The sequence below is a fragment of the Caenorhabditis briggsae genome, assembly GCF_000004555.2.
Source record: "Caenorhabditis briggsae complete genome, chrV, whole genome shotgun sequence".
Taxonomy (NCBI): Eukaryota; Metazoa; Nematoda; class Chromadorea; order Rhabditida; family Rhabditidae; genus Caenorhabditis; species Caenorhabditis briggsae.
The window spans coordinates 53546-75848 of NC_013488.2; the positions used below are offsets into that span (position 1 = coordinate 53546).

At 39.7% G+C, this 22303-nt stretch overlaps 10 protein-coding genes across 10 annotated transcripts in view; 4 read left to right on the forward strand and 6 right to left on the reverse strand.

The window, feature by feature from the left end:
- The window catches only part of CBG11524, a gene marked incomplete at both ends in the record, with an annotated part of 1559 nt that extends 985 nt beyond the window's left edge, over positions 1-574 (reverse strand). The window contains one exon of the mRNA XM_002635233.1: positions 206-574. Within this exon, the coding sequence (XP_002635279.1) occupies positions 206-574 (369 nt within the window). The remainder of the gene's footprint in view (positions 1-205) is intronic.
- A 181-nt stretch (positions 575-755) lies between these two features.
- On the reverse strand, positions 756-3829 carry CBG11523 (the record flags this gene model as incomplete). Its single annotated transcript, XM_045236439.1, has 7 exons — positions 756-977; positions 1032-1261; positions 1309-1799; positions 1843-2123; positions 2171-2683; positions 2730-3194; positions 3242-3829. 7 exons carry the CDS (start codon positions 3827-3829, stop codon positions 756-758), a joined length of 2790 nt encoding a protein of 929 aa, XP_045094501.1.
- A 166-nt stretch (positions 3830-3995) lies between these two features.
- Positions 3996-4082, forward strand: CBG26858 (the record flags this gene model as incomplete). The annotated part of the gene is made up of 1 exon (XM_045236440.1): positions 3996-4082. The coding sequence occupies one exon, from the start codon at positions 3996-3998 to the stop codon at positions 4080-4082; it is 87 nt and encodes a 28-aa protein (XP_045099152.1).
- An 82-nt stretch (positions 4083-4164) lies between these two features.
- Positions 4165-5582, reverse strand: Cbr-srd-11 (the record flags this gene model as incomplete). Its single annotated transcript, XM_002635231.2, has 5 exons — positions 4165-4359; positions 4433-4705; positions 5050-5203; positions 5253-5419; positions 5472-5582. 5 exons carry the CDS (start codon positions 5580-5582, stop codon positions 4165-4167), a joined length of 900 nt encoding a protein of 299 aa, XP_002635277.2.
- A 1466-nt stretch (positions 5583-7048) lies between these two features.
- On the forward strand, positions 7049-7392 carry CBG11521 (the record flags this gene model as incomplete). Its single annotated transcript, XM_002635230.1, has 2 exons — positions 7049-7136; positions 7187-7392. 2 exons carry the CDS (start codon positions 7049-7051, stop codon positions 7390-7392), a joined length of 294 nt encoding a protein of 97 aa, XP_002635276.1.
- A 716-nt stretch (positions 7393-8108) lies between these two features.
- Positions 8109-9932, reverse strand: CBG11519 (the record flags this gene model as incomplete). The annotated part of the gene is made up of 3 exons (XM_045236441.1): positions 8109-8661; positions 8713-9132; positions 9211-9932. The coding sequence occupies 3 exons, from the start codon at positions 9930-9932 to the stop codon at positions 8109-8111; spliced, it is 1695 nt and encodes a 564-aa protein (XP_045094502.1).
- A 207-nt stretch (positions 9933-10139) lies between these two features.
- CBG11518 lies at positions 10140-10999 on the reverse strand (the record flags this gene model as incomplete). Its single annotated transcript, XM_002635228.1, has 4 exons — positions 10140-10295; positions 10341-10538; positions 10586-10759; positions 10808-10999. The coding sequence occupies 4 exons, from the start codon at positions 10997-10999 to the stop codon at positions 10140-10142; spliced, it is 720 nt and encodes a 239-aa protein (XP_002635274.1).
- Positions 11000-11563: 564 nt separating this feature from the next.
- Positions 11564-14921, forward strand: CBG11516 (the record flags this gene model as incomplete). Its single annotated transcript, XM_045236443.1, has 9 exons — positions 11564-11692; positions 11737-11955; positions 12004-12441; positions 12598-12753; positions 12913-13180; positions 13581-13585; positions 13651-14016; positions 14061-14549; positions 14598-14921. 9 exons carry the CDS (start codon positions 11564-11566, stop codon positions 14919-14921), a joined length of 2394 nt encoding a protein of 797 aa, XP_045094503.1.
- A 180-nt stretch (positions 14922-15101) lies between these two features.
- Positions 15102-17801, reverse strand: CBG11515 (the record flags this gene model as incomplete). The annotated part of the gene is made up of 6 exons (XM_002635225.1): positions 15102-15206; positions 15257-15445; positions 15999-16168; positions 16218-16362; positions 16412-16918; positions 17661-17801. The coding sequence occupies 6 exons, from the start codon at positions 17799-17801 to the stop codon at positions 15102-15104; spliced, it is 1257 nt and encodes a 418-aa protein (XP_002635271.1).
- Positions 17802-18129: 328 nt separating this feature from the next.
- Positions 18130-18571, forward strand: CBG26859 (the record flags this gene model as incomplete). The annotated part of the gene is made up of 2 exons (XM_045236444.1): positions 18130-18143; positions 18388-18571. 2 exons carry the CDS (start codon positions 18130-18132, stop codon positions 18569-18571), a joined length of 198 nt encoding a protein of 65 aa, XP_045099153.1.
- Positions 18572-22303: the final 3732 nt, after the last annotated feature.

The window sequence follows — 22303 nt, forward strand, 5'->3', positions numbered from 1 at the left end:
TTTTACAGAAACTGAGATATATAGGCTCAAAGTGGACGATCCGGGTGTCGTTCTATTAGAGGTTTTACGGTATCCAAACTTTGAAAATGTTGGGAAATTTCATAAAAATTTCCGAATTTTGAAATTTCAGAATATGACCCGGGCCGGGCCGGAGAATTGTCATTTTGACCTGGCCCGGCCCGTGACAAGTAGGACTAAAACTAACCTGAAGGACCGGTGCTAACCAAATAACAATATTCAATCTCGCATAAACTTTTCGAAGACTCTCTTCAGAAAATTTATCCATCACTAGAAACAACATTTTCTGATGGACCCCCACAAAACTTTTTGTATTGCACAGCCAATTTAGTGTCATTTTCACAGCATGCCTATTTAATAACATTACTCCATATCCATCTGGAAGTTTTCCAACGGCTGTTCGTAGTTCTTCGTACTCGACAATATGACTCCAGTGGAATTCCGCTTCATTTTTTCGAAGAATTTTCAGATTGTTATAGTTCTGATAAATATTATTGATAATTAAAGAAATGGGAATAGCTGAAAATAAAAGGAAGATGGTAAGAAGAGGACGCATTTTGTAGAAATGGGGAAGAAGAACTGAACGATGCGATCTGGATGAAATTGTTTTTCGTCCTACTTTTTGTGGCTTATCTTGAGAATCTTCTGAACACCTTCAACTTTGAACAAAAGTTATTTGAAGTTATTCGTAGTAACGATGCTTCAGAAAAGTTTATTTTTGTCAAAACTCTAAAAAATCATTTCAAAACATTACTCCACACCAAACTGATAACATCCGACGATGTAAGATCAATCAGATTTTTTGTGGAGATGTATAAAATTTTGGTTATTCCTGAGTATGTTGATGACTGAACATTGATGTTGACCGTTGACCCATTCAATGTAAAAGAACGGAAATTTGGTGGAGATGGATAGTTGAAAATCTCGATGATGTCCATAGTTGGAAGAGCAACTGTTCCCTGAAATCATAAGGATATTCTCAGAAATCGAAAACTTATTTCAACCAAACATACCATTCTCGTTCGTGAAATTGTCAATTGCGCTCCACTGCTAGTAGAATTGAAGTTGAAATTGAATTGATGGAAATCGTGTGTATCAAAAGAGTCAACAATTTTCTGTCCATCATCCCAGTACAATACTCCGACGGCTCTTCCCATTTGGCAAGGAGCCACCAATAGCTCAAATGAATTGTGACGACTCATTGTGGTAGTAGTAGTTGGGGTTTGACGTGGAACGGCACTTCCTCATGAAATACAAATTAAAGACTCATGAAAGGGCTTCTAATTATACCTCTCACAAAAACTGGAATTCTGTAGGTGATTGGAGAAGGAACTGTAATATATCCGGCATCTATTTGACTTCCGTACTTGTAATCAAACAACGAATACCATACATCATTTGGTAAATAAAGATTCGTTGTGACAGCTCCTTGATGAAGAACTGGAGCCACTAGAATTCTAGGACCCCACATAAATTGATATCCCAAATCAAATGTTTCAGTATCTGAAGGATATTCAAAGAATACGGGACGAACAACAGTTAATCCGTTTTGAGAGGCTTGGAAATGAAGACTGAATAGATATGGCAGATATTGGTAGCGGAAAAGATTGGCGGTTTTGGTAGCAGAAGCGACTGATGGCCAAACCGCTGGGTCTTGAGCGGGTTCTCCAAGAGTGTTGTGGTTTCTGAAGAAGCTGTGAAAAGCACCCATTTGTTGCCAACGAAGACATAACTCCTCGTTGGATTGTCCAAGGAAGCCGCAGACATCAGAACCAACGTATCTGAAATCCTCAAATAGTTGGAGAAAAATTGATATGCTCTTACGGGATTCCAAACAGATTGAACTCTTGTGCTCCAATAACTGAAGTTCTCAAATCTTCCCATCTTGCTGTATTATCTCCCAACCAGTGTCCCGCGTATCTTCCTGCAGAAGGGAACGTGGATCTAGAGACGACAGCACCGCGTTTTCCAGTGACATCCATCAGAGCCGCTTGAGTCTGAATTGCTTCAGTCAGACCATAAAGATTCTTAACATCGTAAAATCTATAAGTTCCGTTGTTTTGGACACCAGTTAAACAGAGAGTTTTCGAAGATAGATAGGCGTTCTGAAAATGAATAGTTTAGTAGGTCAAGGTGCTTCAAAAATTGTTACGTTCTGATTTCCACCGTAATAGTACACAGCGTGAGTCTGGAATGGTGGAAGATCCCATTGATTTGATCCATTAGTTGGACAGAATAGTGGAGCATCGTTTGGATGATCATTATCATCAAAGTACCAAGGATGTAGCTCATTGGTTCCAAAGTTTGCAGGCTCATTCATATCAATCCAAATTCCATCAAATGTCAATTTGCTGTGATACAGTTCCAGCTCGTCTCTCCACCATGCTTGAGTCTTTCCAGTTGAATCCAAAAAGTCGGGAAATCCAACATGATGATCTGGCCAGACGACACCCAACATTATTTTAGTGTCTTTAGCCATGGGATACAGTTTTTGAATGTCTTGTTGAACTTGAGAATAGTCATCCCATTCAATGAACTTAGCACCCATAGACATAGCACGTTGGAATGGTAGGTAATCTGCTTCCACTGCTGGGTCGAAAATCGGAATCATTTTCATATTCCACCCATGCATCTGTTTCACATAATCTTCGAATCCAGACCAGTTCTGAAGAGATACATGATATTAATATTCAGCTCTCTAAAGAACTTACATCATTTGTACTGAAATCCTTGTACCTGTTCATATAATCAATATCAGCAACTGCAATGTCTAACGGAATCCCTGCGTCTCTAACAGCACCAACTCGCTGTTTCATCTCATCCAATCCATTGTACCCATATCGGGATAACTGATATCCTAGAGCCCAGTACGCAGGGAGAAACGGTTTTCCAATAAAAGCAAGATATTGTTGAGTGACAAGAGCAGGTGTTGGTCCAGGGAAGAAGTAGATATCCAGGTTACCACCAATAGTACGGTAGATCAAAGAAGGTCCTGGCGCGGTGGTAACTTCTTGAGGATTCGAGTTGAAAATAAAGACACCGTGTGCATTCCCATCGGGTTCCAAGCACATATAAAATGGGTGGACTCCGTATAGATTCATTGTATCTAAATTTCCAGAATTCGGAGGTTGATCTCTTGCCAGCATTCCCCATGTCAGGTAACGAGAAAAGTTGTGCTAAAAATCATTATAATTTGGAATGATCTGAAAATATTTGAACTTACTTTCAAAGATTGATGAGCATTTTCACCCCACCCATACACATTTTCACTCGGGAGATATGTGGAAAGTTGGAGGAATTGATCGGAGAAAATCAGTCCTCCAAGAGAGGTATCGAAAATCTTCCGGTTACTACTATTCCGAATAACAGAGAACCAGAAAAGATCGTCGGATGATGCAGTGGTAAATGAGAGTGTTTCAGGAGTAGAGATAGTTTCTCTTGGGAAATCTACAGGTGGTTCGTAACGTCCATCAATTCCAATTTTCACATTTAGGACACTTGCTCCGATGGTGGAAGTTCGTAATTGAATATTCTCAAACTCGGCACCCCATGGGTTTCTGGGTCCATTGTTCTTCCGAAGATTGTAGGTAGATCCTATCTGAGATGCTAGGTTATATCCAACACCATCTTTGAAATAACACCACGGTGCTCCATCAATATCATTGTCCACTGGGTTCCAGATACATCCACGAGATTCACAAACAGTTTGGTTCCCACTCGGCTCCGGTAAGCAATCAATTCGTGGTCCGGCAATACCCGGTTTTACGCAGAGAAGAAAAAGTAGGGAAAAATATTGTAGGTTCGGCTTCATGTTAACTAATAGAAAGAAAATAAGCGCTTTATTGAGGTTATATTAGGAGGACGAGGTAGAATTGATAAGAAAAAAGAAGAATTAGTAGGTGCAAAAAGCGTGGTGAAGATAAGAGTAACAAGTCAACATCAGAAATTATATGGTTTAAAATTTTTAAGCTGTTTCAATGCTTCGATTTTGCTTCGGAAGACGGTGCAACACTTGCCGGGGCACCAGATGTTGCTCCAGTTTTTGTACTAGCCAGGATAGTTAGCCACTCTTGAGGAATTGGTTTTCCTATCAATAAATACCACCTGAATATAATTTGTGTTCTTGAAAATACATTGTGAAAGTTCTTACCAAGATAAGACTCTTTTCTTGTAAATTTGGATGAATATGAGGCATGCCAATGGAGATAAAACGGGCATGAAAAGAAATCCAGTGAGGGTAGTGTATTCAAAAACCGGATGACTGTAGAAAAATTGGGCGATGACATAGCTAAAAACACTCATTCCATAGAAACCGGGGATTAAGGCTTGCCAGGTTAGAGCCTGAAAAAATAATAGGTTCTTTTATGATCTGTTTTTTCCCAAGGCGATATTTGCCTTTTCCCATCTCTCTTACCTTCAAAAGCTGTTTATGCATTTCTTTTGTTTTAGCTGACATATCTTTTGAATTGGAGACCAACTTGGCGATAATCTTTTTTCTTAACACCCAAATTGTTATGTAAACGGGAGTAATCGGAACCGTCATATGAAGAATCGTGTACATTGCCGGAAACTCTATTACATTAATTGTTCCACACACTGTTGCGTTTTCCAACTCATACTCTTGGAATCGCTCCATCAGAATTCGTTTGATTTCAACGGCGTCATCGTCAGCGAGGAGGAAGACCCACTAAAAATTAGACTCAAAAATTTTCACAATTAGTAACGAAAGCTGTCATGGACAAGGCCGCGGATCGTGCAGTGGGTAGGTTACCGTGGACCAAACCATGCTTTCTATCGAAAAAAAGCTCAGCCAACAAGTAGTTTCTAGGGTCCGACAGCCTTGCAGTAAAAGTCAGTGGCATTTTGGTGAAGGTACTTCTGGGATAGATACGATTCGGCGGCCTAGCGGTACTAGAAATTACAGATGTTGGCTCCGCAAATTTTTGAAAGAACGGACAGTTTGGTTCACGGTAGCCTACCCATGACTGGCCGGCCGCGGTCCTGCTTTTGACACCCTTATTAGCTGCCTACCATTTGAATGAATGAAGGAATATAAATTATCAACAAGGCTATAATTAGTGCCTTCCGAGATGGTGCGGGATGAAACAAAATGTAATATCTGTACGAGAATCCCAAGAGCAATGACCAGAGCCCATGAGCTACTAAAGATATATTGATGCTGTATCTGAAAATTCCAGAGGCTTGAACCCTTGATCCTTGAGAAGTTTAGTTACATCAGGTAGCAAAAATGGGGCCCAACAAGTGTACAAAGTCCTCGGGACATGTATGCCATCGTGAACCCAGCGGGAATATGGCGCATTTGAATGAAAAAATCTGTGAAACAGGCAAGGAAATCGGTGACCGCAAAGTTGATGAGGATAGTGGTGTATGCAGCGATTGTCTAGAAGTATTTTTTCTGATTAAAATACTCTTTTTTTCTCAGATTTCTTTACCTTTGGCGTTCGAAACAGTGCCAGAAAGAGGACGATTCCATTGAATGTTAATCCCAAAACAGCAGCAAAGGTGTGAAAAGTGAGGAAAAATATGGTGATGGGGTCAAACATTGTTTCTTCTCTGAATGAGATATCAACGACTTCTGATGGAGTAACAGCAAAAAGAAGGATCGCTTTTATATCGTTTTTTTTACATAAGCTGTTTTTGTTCTTTATCCTTTTTGGGACAAAAACAGTCTAGGGAAGTGATGGAAAATCGAGTAATTGTCTTTCTAACAGAACAATAACGAATACCTCCGAATGGTGAAAAATCAGTGAGGGTTAAAAACAAGGAAGCTCTTTTTGAGAGTCAAAAAAAGGAGGAAGTGGAATGAAAGTTAGATTATATTGGATTTAATGGATAGGTGATTTTGGGAAAAACTTGCATTTTCATACTAAAGGGAATGTGATCTGTGAGAAAAAAAAATTAGGTTGAAATCACTGGGCCTTTCTATTATACGTTTTACGGTAGGTTAAAAGAAGACCTAGATGTTTCCAGATGTTGGTTTACATAATAACTAAAACTACTTCTCTTTGTGATATTGGGAACAAAATCTAGATTTTTAAAAGTAAAGTTTCAAGTTTAAACCTTCACATACACTGTCGTCACATTGAACCACCTACGTAGCATCAATTCTTTTATAGCCCTGAAAAACCAAAAAATCAGAAGACAATTCTATTCTTGTGCATTGCTCACACCTTGTTCACAATAGCACTCATCATAAACTCCTTATTCATCTTTTTAACATCGTGACATACTCACAAAATTTAAGGAAGTGCGGTTAATCATTGTCTGGACATTGTAGTTATCCAAAAAAAAGTGAAAAAAGACGTCTGGAATATCCTGTCCAAAGATCTAGAACGCTCTTTTCAGTTGACATTATATGAATGAATCCCAGTTCATGACAATACATGTTAGTCGGACTCAAGTTTGCACTGGCATGAAATTTAATTAAACTGTTGTACTGGGCTCAAATTTGCGGTGCGAAATTTCATATGAGTAAAATTGCCAATTTTTAAATTATTTGATCAATGTTTAGCTGAGTTATCGCTGGTCAAAGTTGTTTTATCTCAGGAATCTCACAACGGGAAACTACGATGTTCATCTTTGGACAATAGTAACAATACCTGGACTTGAAAAATCGCTTTGAAAGTTCTATTAGTTTTGAATGAAATGTAAAATTATGTTTCTAGCAACTATCGTGACTTCAAGATACTTATATCTGAATATGTAACCGTTTTATCAGTCCGGGTAATTGCGCACCACTGTATGGATTGTAAATCGAGTTGATTTCTGAAGGGCAACATAACTTCCGAGTTCTATATCCCAAACATTAAATCAACAGCATTTCTCAAAATATCCTCCCTTCACACACTTAAAAAAATCTTGTTTTCCTTTCGTAGTTCCACCTTATCAATACATCCTCCTGATCCCTCGCGATTATTCCTATTCTCCGATCAATTGATTCTTTTACCACATGTTTTCTCTTCCTTTCTCGATATTCTTCTTCTATTTTCTATTCGGTTATTCCGTTCAAATGCCACCCGGCAGAATGTGTCTTTCGGAAAGAGTCAACTTTCGAAAGGTTTGGCCTTGTGAGCACGATAAAACTGCTGCCGAGATTTGTAATGATTAGAATTTTGTTTTTCTTTTCTTTTTGAATATCCATTTTCAGTGGAAGAAAGAGAAGATCGTGAAGCGGCCCTTCGTGGTGCACCGTCTGCATTCGCCCGCACTGGATTCTATGATCGTTTGTTCCGCCAACAGAATCTTCCAACCGTCTACGACGATAACATTCCTTATTACCCAACCTATGGCTATAACCCGAACAAGCCAGTTTGGGGACTCTATCGCTACTCGAACTACTTTATCAATCCTTGACTTTTCAACTATTTTGTGGAAAATATTTATAAAATGATAACAACTGGCGGCTACTATTAAACTAATAAAAAAGATCCTATGAGTGAAAACACAAAAAAAAAGAATATCAAGAGAAACAAGAACATGAGATACTCGTAATTGAAGAAAATAAAAAATTGCACATGAGCGCCAAGGCGTTACTTTTTCATGCTATTTGGGTTGAGGATCTCGTCTCGAAGTGATTTTCCACCGAGTACCTGAAGAAGAAAACGATAAATTTAGCAGAAAAGAGAGAATCAGTACCTGTGCTCTGTCTGGAATGTAGCTCTTGTAATTAATCGCGACGTACGTTGGATAAGTCAACGCACATACTGTGTAGTAGACTCGTAACAGCGTCATTCGAGCAGGTCGCTCCAGGTGGTACCACGGTAAACTCATCTGTCAAATTAAGCAATTTTGAAGTCTGCTTTCTTAAATGAAACCAAATGTATACTGAAGCGACGACCCGCAGAAGTAAGGAAAAATGATCACCAACGATGAAATTTTATTCGGAAGAACTTCAGATGAAAACAAGAGTGGAAGAGGAATAACAAAACAACAACATTAATAGGTAAAAATGATGATGAATATCGTAACAACAGCAACAAAAAAAAGGAATCCAGAAACAGCAAATACCAGAAGAAAAAACAAGAGTCAAAGACTATGCATGTTTTTAAAAAAATCTCGAAATAATGATTTTATTGAGAGACTTTCGCCTTCTTGGCGGCGACGACTGGTGTTGCGGATGATGCATCAGCAGTTCTCTTTTTCAGCTTCTTTTCCTTTCTTCTCTTGATTTGCTTCTTGACGATTTCCTTTCCCTTGGCTCTTCTGGCACGCTTCTTCAACACTTTGGATGGATCAATAGTTGGTTTGAGTCTGTCACGGATCGAGTGCTCGTCATTAACAGTTGGGAACAGAACCGCATCATTGGTATCTTCCTTTAGGACACGGATACGAGCATTGTTGCGAACCGCGACTTTGAGACCATCTGGAAGAGTTGAGCAATCGTCGACGGTTTCATGGAGTGATCTGTTGTCGCGAGCAGATCCGGTTGGGAGATGGATTTCAGTGGCCGATCCTTCATCCGCATAAATTGGGAGCGACGGTGTGTTGCTGCTCGGGCTCAAGTAGATGTTACGAACATTGGCGAACCCTCCTGGGCACTTTTGCCCGATCTTCTCAATGACTGTGTTGATGTTCTCGCTGAGTTCAGCTGATCCTTGTCCCAAATGACCGACCGCGACAGCACTTAAAATTTAGATATTTTAACCACCATTATGATGTAAAAAGAAAACTTACGCTCTGGTAATGTATCTTCTGAGAGGATAGACGACTGTTCGGAGTGCTGCTTCGATAGCCGTGCTCATGGGTTTATGGTAGACGAATGGAAGTGGCGACTTATGCACTTTATAGAATTCCTTTCCAAGGAAACTTTTAACCGAATTGTAGACACGTCCGTCCACCATAAACACGTCGTACGATGAAGCAAGCGAGCGCTTGTCTTTGTAGGTGTGAGCGATTCTCTCAACCTCTCGCTTTGTCAGAATTTTCGTGATATGTGCAGAAGTGAGCCCATGATCTGCCTCAATTTTGTCGGCCCATTCGCGAGATTGCTTTTCGACATCGAAATCACGTTTGGCGGCATCGGACTGATCCAAGTCTGGCATAATGACGCAGACAGATGTGTTGTTGATAGTGCGCGTCGAATTCGGCAGCTGGCTGAAAATTTAAAGAATAGGACAAGAAAACAATTTTCAGAAGCTCTTATTATATTTTTAAGATTATTGAAATACTAACATTTGAATCTTTCCTTGAGTTGTTGTGACAGCAGGAAGCTTGTAGGTGACAGTCAAGTTGAGAGCATAATCGATATCAGGAAAGAGTGATTTCTCGTTCTTGTCGGCAAAGTACTTTTTGAGAGCACTGATTGCTTGTGGTGCCTGATCTTTTGCAGCTTGAATCGAAGCGTTCTCTTTAGCATTGATTTTCTTTTCCTGTTTTGGAGTAGATGCCTTTTTCAATTCCTCCGCTCCTTCTTCCTCTTCATCATCACTTGAGTCTTCCTCTTCGACATCCGAACCTTTCTCTTCTTCTTTCTTTGGAACCGCAATCGAAGGTGGAACAGTTTTCACTACCTGCAACTCCTCGTCCTCCTCACTTTCCTCGTCACTCGGAACCTCAAAAACTTTTTTTGCAGTAGTCTTGGCAACTGCCTTAGTAGCACGAGTTGGAGTTTTTCGGTTGGGAGTGGCAGCCGCAGATGGAGTTTTGACAGCGCGAGCTGGTGATTTGGCAGCACGAGAAGGCGTTTTCGGAGCTGGAGTTTCAGTAACAGCTGGTGTTTTTTGAGCACGAGATGGAGTCTTCGGTGCCGGTGTGGCAGCTCCAGTAGCCAGTGCTTTTTGAGCTCTCGTTTTTGGCGACTTGCCAGGTGTCTTTGGCGGAACGACGACTTCTTCAGCGTCTTCCTCGACAGCAACTTGTCTCGCTGGAGTACCTTTAGTGCTCTTTCTACCCATCTGCAAGAAAAGTCATAATTAGAATAAATGAGAGGAACAAGAGGAAGAGAGATAAAAACTGCGGAATATGACCGGAGAAAACATAATGGGCTGATGAAAAGTACATTGAATTACACTTTACTCTAAATCGCAACACAAAAATAATGATTAGCAAGTAAAAAACCAAGAGCTGATAAAGATTGAATCTACAAATGACATCGATCCAGATTACTTGAGAGCTGCCTGCAATCCAAATCCAGGTCCTGGAGGAGTCTCCTTGAGGGACGTGAGTTCTCCAAATGGTTCAGCGGCAAGACGTCCTGATCGTGGACCGGCCGCTGGTTTACGTCCGGCTTTAAGATCATCAAGAATTTCATGTACATCCTACAATTATGATTTCAGATTATTCAGGTGATAGATGTCCGTTACCTTTGGTGTCAAGTCTTCAAAATAGTCATCATTAATCTGGATCATGGGGGCGTTGACACAGGCTCCAAGACATTCAACCTCTGCCAATGTGAAGAGTCCGTCCTTCGTCGTCTCCCCAGCATGGATACCAAGCTTCTTCTCGATCGTTTCTGTGATGGTTTCGGCTCCTCGAAGCATGCATGGAGTCGTTGCACACACCTTAAAAACATTTTTATTAAAGACAGAATGCGTAGTTAAAAACATACCTGGAGGAAATATTTTCCGACTGGTTGCCTATTGAACATGGTATAAAAGGTGGCAACTTCGTAAGCACGCATTCTTGGAACTTCCAAAATGCGGGCGACCTCGTGCATGGCCGAAATCGGCAACCAACCGTGTTGACGTTGGGCAAGATCGAGAAGTGGAATAAGAGCACCAGCCTGAAATATAATTACGAATCGTTGATGTTTAATAAATGTTTCACCTACTTTGTGGCCTTCTGGGTAAATAGCGCAGATGGCCTTAATTCTATCTTCGTTTTCTGGTGTGAACTTGAATTTAACGTTCAAGTTGTTCTCCTTTGTGTCCCTGTGCACCATTAGACCAGTTGCTCCACCACGTTTGGTTACGATTCCACCGAGACGGGATGCTTGAAGCATCATGTTTGATGTCAACGACATCTCCAGATGGTTTATCACCTGTTACTATGTTTTCGTTGAGTAAGTCGGAATATCGATTAATATCAAGATCTTGGTCAAGGGAATCGTAAGAACGGTTGTATATAACATAAATTATACAAATGCTGTTGCACAGAACACAAAATTAATGCTTTTTGGAACATAAACTTGTTATAAAAGCTAAAAAATTCTGAAAATAGGCAACGAAAATGGGCGGAAAATGCAGAGGGACTAGTTTCGGTATTTTTGTGTTTTTAGGCCAAGGGGTGAATTTACGATAAACAACGCGCGCATCGGCATTTCGGAGTGTCGTCGCCAAATTTAGATTTGTCTTTATCATACTTGTAAAATTCCGGACCGGCCCGCCAAAGCCCGGGCCGCGCCGGGCCTGAGGAAAATTTCCCCCTTATGTGTTTTTTGAAATTTTAAAAACTTGTGGAATGACAAGTCCGCCGGGCCTCCAAAATTCGGGAAAAAGCCCGGCCCGGCCCGTTACAAGTATGGTCTTTATTCTTATTTGCATGGAAGTTCTTCAAATATAATTTTAACCGCAAGAATGTATTTCAGATGACGACACCAGATTTCGGCGAAGCAACGTACGTAAGCGGTCGTCATGGGAAAAATCCTGTATTAGTGTACACTAGTCGGACTGATCGGAATAAAGTTTATGAATTTATGATTGCATGCAGATACAAGGTATTTTCATTATTTCATTTTTTAAATATTAAAAGCGCTTTCAGATTCCTGGTTTAGTATCGTGGAAGTGTGTTTCATGTACGAAGGTGAAGAATGGTTACCGAAATTTGGGCGAGAAGTTGACACGCAAAGTCCCGTTAATTCTAGTGGACAACGACATTATCAAGGAGAATCCTGAGAAACCACTGAACGCTGAGCACTTTTGCAATGGTAAAGACGCAGTGGACGCCGTGCTCGACAGAGCAAGAATCGAGTTTGTTCATGTACGTCATTTCTGTATAATTTGTCTTCGCAACAAAAAAATCTTTCAGCGCCACGGAGATGAGGAGCCGAACAGCTTGAAAATCCGCCAAACAATTCAACTATTCGCGCGAGAGGCTGCCGCCACAGCTCCAGTTCCATTGAATTTAAAAGAGAAAAGGCATGTACAAAGACAACTCGATGCAAAATGCCTTCCACTTTTGCACGGAGTTCAAAAAAGACGGAGGAGACTGAAAGACAAAGAAGCTAGTTTGCAAGAGAGTAATTTCCAACATGTCGAGGAAGAAGAAACTCATCATGTTCATGAGCAACAATCAACTTCTTCTGATCCTCATTTACAGCACTCGGAACCGATTCAATCCCCACAAGAAGTAAGAGAAGAAATTGAAGATTCAGCAGATCTTCCTAGGAAAAAAGCCCGTAGATTAATCAAGCATCCACAGTACCAAACATCTTCACATGCAGTAATGGTCAGGCCTCTTCCTCCCGCGCCTTATTATTGTGAGTTTATTTCTGTAGAGCAAAGGTATCAAGAATATCAGTCTTATCACCACGGATACTTTGCGAAGACTTAAAACTTAAAATTCTCAATCTAACTTCGAAGTATTACAGAATCAGGAAAATTACTAAATAAACATTTTCAGATCAACCCTCTATCCCTTCCCGTCACGATCTTTCCTATCAGTATCAACAACATCACCAGAACCAAGTGGACTACTACGACAATTCAGAAGATGTTCACCAGCCGGTCGACGATAACGATGACCTCATCTCAGGGGACCAACAACAAGTGGCGTATAGTATCGAGCTCTAACATTTTTTTTGATGGCTTGATAACGTTTTTCTATTGGTTCGCCATCTATAATATTTTTTCTTTCTTCGAGACTCAAAGTTCGATTTATTATGTCAGCTTCCAGAATTGCCATATACAGTAGTCCCGGTTAGCACGTGACGCCTAGTTTTGTTTGGTTTCTCTGCGCCCTCCCAATTTCACCCATCCGCATTCTCTTTCACCATTCATCAGCTGGCCGGTCCTTTTGCCTTTTCTTTCCACCTCCCCCCACACATGTCTATCCAATTTTCAATGCTATTTTGACAATTTCACCCATCTTCTCAACCTTCACTTTCTCTGCCATAAAGAAAAATCGTTTCTCCCTCAGTGTTCTTTGTGTCCGTTGTGTGTTCTCTCAATTGGTTTCATCAAGCAGCCATCGTATCTGTCAAGTTGCATTGCTTGAAATCGATACTGCCTCCTCAACGCTCTCCGATTCAGAGTGCACTTCCGTGTTTTTCTTTCTGAACGTGAATGCAAGAAGAGTACGAAATGAGTGCGTTGAAGCACAACGAAAGAGTTGGCCGACGAAACGATCGGAAGAGGGACGCTAAGCAAGCTAACCTTCCTGGTCAGAAATTTTTTTACACCTTCGAACTCATTTTTTTAAACATTTTCAGAACGTTCTCCATCACTTCGTAACGAATCTCGCTGTATTCACCAACATTCAAGAGTTCACCCATATCTCCCACCACGCACCAACACTCATCGTCAACGATTAATGATTCGCCCACCTTCTGCCATCTCAATGTCTAACCGTTCGCTTGCTACCTCTGATTACAGTGGAAACGAAAGCGATCGTCAGCTGGATGTCGACGAAGAAATGGAAGGGATGACTCTAGATTCTCCACTCCGAGACGCGGAGCAAGAACCACGCCCGTTTCCAGACAAACCGTATTATTGGATGGACGACTATGAAACGTTGAAGTACATTAACAAAATGTTCCCTGATGATGCTTATTATATTATGCACAATGGAAAAATCGTTGAAGACTTCAAAGAATTCGTCAATGCGTATCGTGGAGATAGTCTTGTCAAGTACTCTTTCCATCTGAGACTTCGTGGAGGAAAAGGAGGATTCGGATCGTTGCTCCGTTCGTTCAGAGTGAATAAAAGTACCAACAAGTTAATGATGAGAGATTTGAATGGGCGTAGAATGGCATCAGTTGATGAGGAAGCAAAATTGAAACGGTATTTGGAAAAGCAAGCAAGAAAAGAACAGGAATTGAAGGTATCACTTAATAAATCAAATCATATCAAAAATTCATTTTTCAGGAGAAACGAAAAATCAAGCTTGCAAAACTGACAGCTGGCCCGGCAAAACATCAGTTTGAAGACCAGGATTATTTGTCTCGCCGCGAAGAGATCCTTGAGAAAACCGGAGATGCTGTTGAAGCTGGATACGCATTGATGCTGGAAAGACAAAGACAATCAAGAGCATCTAAAGAGCAGGAGAAGGATGATTTGGATGATGATGGAGAGGATGCAGAAGACGTTACAGATCTATTCAATGAGAGAGGGGGACTCAAGAGAAAAATCGCTGCGCCAACGGTTGGAGATGAGGACAAGAAGAGAGTTGAAGACGAAAGCGATGGAGACGACAGCGAAGATGATTCGGAGAATGAACCAGATCCAGAGGAGTTGGAAGCAATTCGGAGATATTTCGAGGAGAAGCAACAAACTGAAAAAGAGGACAATGGAGAAGGGTCATCCACGGATGCAGCACAAGAGGAACCGGAACCAGCAAAACGTCCCAGACTTGATGTAGGCTAATTGAATTAACGAATACATCATTAATCTGTACATTTTCAGAGTGCATCAAACATTGACGATCTTCCGAAGATTGATGTGAAAACTCCATGCGAATATGGTCCAATTGAACTAGCTGATTACACCAGTGCCGAAGATCTAGAGCTTCTTGGCCTCGAACATCTCAAAAGTGCTCTGAACGATCGCGGACTCAAATGTGGAGGATCTCTTTCCGAACGGGCTGCTCGCCTGTGGTCTGTGAAAGGAAAGGCTCTTCGTGAATGGCCAAAGAGTATTTTGACTCTGGAATTAAAGAAAAAGGTGGCAGAAGAAGAGGAAGCCGAACGCAAAGCTGCCAAGAAAGCCAAGAAGGCGAAGAAAAATTGAACTCAAGTTAGATTTTTCACTTCATTTAGTGTTCATATATATTCAAGCATTATGACAACTGTTACAGCCCCCACACTTTCCTCCTTGATCTGTGAGACTTTGAAAATGAACTGTACATGAAAATATCAATGAGATTTAAAGCAGTGTAATTTTTTAAAGTAATTTTTGAAGAAAATCATGTCAGCAGGATTCAAAGAATCCTGGGAACTTTCGTAAGTTGGATTTGTGTACAGCAATCAAATCCTCAATCAGACCAGCTGACTTGTCAATTGAATTCTCTGGGATCTGAAAGCAAATGTAATTGAAAGCAAAGTAATTAAAAATGAGCAACTCACCACATCACCGAGTCGTAATGAAAATGATAAAATGAAGGGAAGCATAAGAATAATTGCAGCCGGGAAGCAGAGATCATAAGAGTCTTCTAGTTGTTTTCTAGTATAAGGAATTGATTGATGAGGTTTCAAGCTTTTCACAAATGAAGCGTAGTAACGATCGAGAAGCTCAGCTTTGCATGCTCGGCGGTCCTGAAAAAGAATAATTAAAGGAGGGAGGACAGGATATTTTTCAGAGTTTTTTTGGAGTTCGGTTATGCATTCTGACGTGACGATGTACAGTGTTTAGTGCTCACACAGCGCTTGGCTATCGTGCCACTTTTATCTATTCCATTGTTCTGCCGCCCCAGCTTGTAGCTCAGCTGGTAGCGGAGCGGCACTCCCAGAGGTGGACCCACAAGTTCAACTCCTCCAGGAGCTTGTATGAGAGGAATATCGAGAAATTTATTTTTTCATGTCCCCCAACTGTAAGGTTTTAAAACCCGATTTCATAAGATGTTGAAATTGAAGGTTTTGTATCCATGATACCGTACATCCCCTCGCTTTTGTATTTCTAATTTCATTCACAATTCAATATCAATTGTGTTCTTCTACTGCATTCTCTCTTCTATTTTCACTTCTTTCCACAAACTAGACTGTTTTTCTCTGGAGGGGACTCGTTATCATTTTTGATCACTTGAACTACGTTAATGATAGCCTCCCTCACCGCCTCATAAACGACAAACGACATATGGTACAAACTGACCGTCTTGGACAGACATGTGACCATTAAACACGCCACATCTAGTCCTGGAGAGCTCATGGATGCAGTCTGAAAGTCAATGAGAGCTTTGAATTCCAGATGTCCTTGAGAGGATCGTGAGAAGAGCAAATTAGATGGCCAGATGTCAGAATGCATTAACACTGGGAAATGACCTGAAAGTGAGTTTTCTCTATTTTTTCGTTTGTTTCTTCTTCAACTTACCTAAATATTGCGACACTTTTGAATAGTTATTCTGAATTTCCGGACTGCCACAAATCATTTCAAAAATATCCATTGCCTCATCAACTTTCTCCTCAAATGCTACTCCCAAAACATCAATCAGATTCTGGCGCATGTTGTCCGGGCTCTGAAATTTCAGTTATATAAGCTTCTTAATCTTCTTCCCTATTTCTTACATGCTCTCCATAAAAGTGTTCAATTGCATCTGCAATATAACCGTAGCCATTGGTAGCTGTTTTGATTTCTTCATCACTCATACTCTCTCCCATTGCTGAAAACGCAGCAATTCCATCCACAACTGCCCAAATATCTTCCAATGGAACGTTGTCACTCATTGCCACATCATGAAGATTTGGAATGTATTCAGAGATGATGTAGGCTTTCAACGGTGTGTATTCAGTAAACTCTTCGAGAGCTAGAACGTTAACAGTTGGACAATCTGGTTGCTCTCGCCCCAGAATCTTGTACATATGAACTTCGCGATTGTGTAGTTCCTTGACGTGTGATGTCATTGACTTCATTTTCTCAACACCCCATTTCTCGGAAGAAACAAGAGTAGAGAAATCGTATAGAGAGAGTTCAGATGACATCTTCACAGCGATTCTATCTGGTAGATTTCGGAAGTCTTCTTGCGATGGAAAGTTCCAATCTGCCTGGATCATGGCGATTTTTGACATGAATCCCTGGAAAGGTCAGGAATTTGAATTGCATGGAACACACAAAAGAAGAGCTTCATTTTTCAGAAATACCCAAGTATGAAGATCAAAGAGGGTGTAAATAGATTCGCAGTCTTTAAAGATACGCTAAGCACTCCAATAGAAAGAAAAATTAGTCAGTTGGTTACTTTCTGATATCTGTCACATCGGTCCAGATAAACCTGCTCAAACTTCAAAGTGAGGGGCGTTCTGTTGCAAGCTTTGCGGTAGTTGTGTTCATTATCACTAACAGTTTATTAGTTTCCCTTTTTAATAGCTCTCCTCGAAACCGAGATAAACGGTATCAAAGTTGAAGACTCTTTTATTAGAGGATTTTCAATGAAAATTTCAGATATGAAGAACAATTATCAAGGCTTTCCAATCTTCCCAGTTTGGTTTATCTACCTCTTATTTTCCAGCATTGTTTTCAATATGTCCAATTTTAATTAATGTATTTACCCCAACTTTTGATCTCATTTCCGCCGATGACGTTTCATCGATGGTTTTGTGTCTCTAGAGAATTGTGACGGAAGACTACTGTAGATGAAGAATTTATATTAAACTATCTTCTTACACAAAAAAACGACTGAGAAGAGGAAAAAAAATGCAAGGTCTTCTTGTTGTTTTGAATGTGATTAAGAAAGGAAATGATGTACCTAGATAAACCGTACTTAAAAAAGATGTACTTGAAAAAAAGATCAAGAAACTAAAAACCCAAAATTCAGCGTACCTTCATATCTCCAATATCACGAATCTGTCGGTTGGCTCCGAAGCGTGCATTGGTCCCTAGGACTCTTTGCATCTCCATTTCCACATCATGCCACGTCACATGAGTCCCCAGAAGACCATCAGCTGGTTCGTAGAGAGACATATTTCGGTATGCTGCTTTTTATCTAAATATGAAGAATATTCATAAGAGGTCTTTTTGCAGCAAATGGCATCAATGATCACCACCCAGGAATAACGAGATGGCGAGCGAGACAAAGAATACGAAATGAGAAAAATAATGTGCGGAACGGTAAGGAAGGTATAAGGAACAAGAGATGCTGATGTTTTTGGTGTTATTGAAATAATAACTGTTAGACAGTTCGTAAGCTGTTGTTTGACTTTGAACTTGAATGATTTTTTGAACTATTGGTAGGACAAGACTGAAGCGAGTTTATATATGTGTGAAGTTGTTGATCTATGTTGCCGGTGGGATGGAGAAGCTACAGTAGTCCTAGGCTCCGCCCACTTATTTTGGTTCTCTCACAGAAAGGACGAAAAATAGAGAAGAGAAGGTTTCTGCAAATATGTGTACCTCATTGTCTTGAAGGAGAAATTATCACATTGAAGACATAAAAAATTTCATTAATTCTGTCATAAACTACAAATTCAACGATCAAAGCTTGAAATTAATATAGACCTTAGAGTGATGTGAGATCATGAATTTCAGCTGGACGTATTAATAGTATGAGGGTCAAATTAGTTCGTGTCACCCAAATGAAAAAGAAAAAGGAAATGGAGTACAGTATCTATTCAGATCATCTGCACTTTGAAATCAGGAAAATCGGATATCGAAACTTTTCGGAGAACTACAGTAGTCTGGAATTCCACTTTTCCTCAAAACAGTTATGGAATGAAATTCATCATAGTTATTGAATTCGAACCCTGCTTTAGAAAAAACTATAGAAAAAAACATATTTACCATAAACATTCTAATAGAATGTCACCCCAAAATTGAGCCCAAATATCTCGGTTTCTGAAGAAGACTTCAAAAAGTGGTCAACTGACAAAATGTTTATCATAATATCATCAATATTTTATCAGTTGACCACTTTTTGATATGTTTTACAGAAAATGAGATATACCAGCTCAAAGTTGACCGTTTGGGTGGAACTCTTTATTGCTCACAGGAGAATGAATGTCATCATCTGATAGGTACACATTTCGAAATTGTCAACAATTTGTATGAAAAATGTATTGTTTTGAATTTCAGTATATCACTTGACCAGAACTGTAAGAATTTTAGATCATGTTTTGGCTTTTAAAACTCAACTAGACATCATGTTTGAAACTAAAGTAGCTAATTCGGCAATCTAAAATTCTGCAAGACTATCCTAAGTGCAAGACTATCCTTGTAAGATCATTCTAACTACCGTACACCCTCTTAAAGAAAACAGGTCATGATGTCCTAGAAAATGACATGAGTCATAATAAATGCCATCTTATTATATAGTCCTTCCTATTTTGACGTCACAAATTATCGCTCCGCCCACTATTTTCCTGTAGATTTCAATCGGATCTCGAACTTTGGTTGTTTTGTATTTTTCCTCCTCTGACACTCTTTTCCGTAGTTATTCCATAAACTTTTTGAACACTTGGTCTTTTGCATTCTGGCAGACTGCTATAACCATTTGTGCTGGAGGTATGATAAAAACTTGTGACTGTCGAGTCTCCACAAACAATCGTTGTTGAACATCTGAATGATGACGTAGAGTGGATCTCCAAAATGAATAAGATGGGATTCAGATATGCGGTAGAATCGGGTGCACGGAGAGAAAAACAATATAGGAAAGGCGGAATATTGGTGTTTCGGGGAAGTGAATTCGAAAATACGGTATCTGATCTTTTGGATACATGAAGATCTTGGACACATTTTGAAGGCGTGAGAAATGGAGTCGGGAAATATGGAGCATGGTGAGAAGATTTGAATGTTTCTTAGAAAGTTGTGCGAAAAAAAGTATCAGATGTTTCGGTGTAGAACTTTGCTCATGCTTGTGAAACTGGTTCTTTGAACTGAAGGGAGACTTTTTTGGATTTAGTATTTCTGGATAATGAAGTTGTTAGTAAAGATATTTTCAACGGTATCCTGGGTTGACTAGGAACATTTTCTTGTAGTAAAAAATCTGATTACACAAGAAGAGCCAATAGAACACTCTTTAATTAGGGTGTGTGTTTGTCTGGGTGCTCAAAAGTGTGTCTGTATTATTTTCAGATTCCCCTCTTCTCATATTGCTGTTGAACTCCTGAACTCAAAGGTTTTCTTGATTTTCTGAGTTTGCACAACACCATGAGTATGTGGGAACCATAGTCTGGAAATCTGTATCTCGGTGGGAATCAAAAAATTTTTAAGGAAATCGTGGGAAGAAAAAAAATTCACAGATGTTTTGGGGTAGAAGTTTGCTCTGGGTGGGAGTACTGATTTTTTGGGCTATATTTTTTGTTTCAGAAGTGCATGCATTTTTTAAATAATGAAAAAGGGAAATATTTTAGTCTGTACCCGACAAAGAAAAAAAGAGATTTCAGAACAAGAACATTCAAAATGAAGATACCATAAAACCTTTAAAAGAAGGGTATCCACACTTTCCAGTTGGAGCTTGATTATCTCAGTTCCTGTGAAAGATATTTAAAAAGTTGTCAACTGACAAAGTGTTTATCATAATACCAAAAATATTTTGTCCGTTGTTTCATTTTTTAGCTTTCACCAGCCTGTTTGCCGCGGCTCCGGCCCTTCAAAAAGCTGGAATTAACCTTTTTCTTTTACTGTTCGTCGCTTCGCGACTCACTCTTCTTTAAATGTCATGTCAAATAATATTTAATTTTCAAGATTTTCCAAATTTGCGGACAAACTGACAGAGAGAGAGAGAGAGAGAGAGAGAGAGAGAGAGAGAGAAAGAGACGCAACTTCATTTATTTATTATAAGAATGATAGGAGCCGAAGTCAATTGGATCGAAGTTAAAAGTTATGGGACCCTTCTATTGCAGGTTTACTGTATACTGAAAAGTTTCGTTAATATGATGAATATTAAAATCTGAAATTCTCTATTTAAGACGGGAGGTAGTGACTTGGAATTTCTAATAGCTTTTCATCTTGATCTGGAATTATTTTTCGTAGTATTGAAACATCACTTGGCCCAATTCTAGTTTATTTTCAACATACTCAAAAGTTCAAGTCACAATATTCAAATCTTTTGATTTTCTGACTTCTGCATAAATCATGAGTACTCGTTTTCCCACGGCTGTTTATCGAAGAACTAGACGGGTGCACCTGTTTTTTTTCGATTCTGAACTTTTGAACAAAGTTGAACGAAAATCTCCCAACAGAAAATTCAGGAAGTTCGATGAATTATGAAACATGAAATTGGAGTTTCAAAAGGCAATTTTTTGTGATCTAGGTCAGAAAAAAGAGAATTCAAACAGAATTAATATTGAAATTTTATTTTCCCGGTTGGATGTTTTTTTTGGGAATACCGAATCGGACATTTTGTAATTTCCATCTTCAAGATTTAATAATAGCAGGTTTTCAAGAAAATTCATTCCATTTCTTCTTTCCTCTTCATTCAAAAATGGTCAAGATCTTAACGGAGGGGGGAACAGGAGATCTTTCCGAATTTTTTTGGAGTTACGATATGCATTCTGACGTAATGGTGTATAGTTTTTAGTGTTGGGGGTTCGGCCGCCTTATTGTTAGCATGTTCCACCGTAGATCAACTTGTAGCGGCGCGGTCGGCCCCTCCGACAGTTTGACTAAAAGTTTAACTCCTCGAGGGTCGTATATCAACAGAATTTCGAGAAAATTACTTTTTCATGTCCTTCACCTTTGAAAAACACTTTACCCGATCCGTGGTATGCTTTGCAGGCGAAATATGCAAAATTGAAATAAACTGAATATGTCTGCTGCTACCAATCAGGAGAATCTTATGACTATGCAATTATCTTGTTGCAACACCGACGTGTACTGATTCCGTATACGGAACAAACACTAATTCTTCGAATGTTTGTCGTTGAAAATATTTTAGTGATGCTTGTAGGCTTTGAACTCTTCGTTTGAACTTTTGGTAATGTGTCATTTTCCAGTTTATCGAAAAGAAAAATCATTAACAAACGGAACCGAGTTGCGAATGAAAGCAGTGTTTAATTACCACCATGACAAGTTTCCTATCATTTTTATCAGGAGGACAGGTCCTGGATCTTATCGGGCACATTTTATTTGCTTGCACCTGAACTTTTGGGTCTTTGAAATTATACAAGAAACACTCGTTTCTCGTTTCGACTATTTTGTTTCGTTTTTTTTCCAAATTTGACGTGCAACACCAGTGTCTTCTTGATGACGTCAAAAACACTTGACTATGGACGAGAACGATGCGCCGTTGTTTTTTATTATGTCTGCAATAGTTTTGGTCGGTCAAAAAGATCGCGATGTTTGCCGGAAGGGGGTACGACGAATTCGAACGTTTTCAAAATCGAACAGACTTAAAATCGAACAGATTCAATTCAGAACAGTCCTTTTTTCGCACACGTACCAGAACAGAACGCGGACAGAATCGAACTGTTACAAGTTCGAACTGGTAAGGGGTCGAACTGTCCCAAATTGGAACGCTGTTTTGTGTG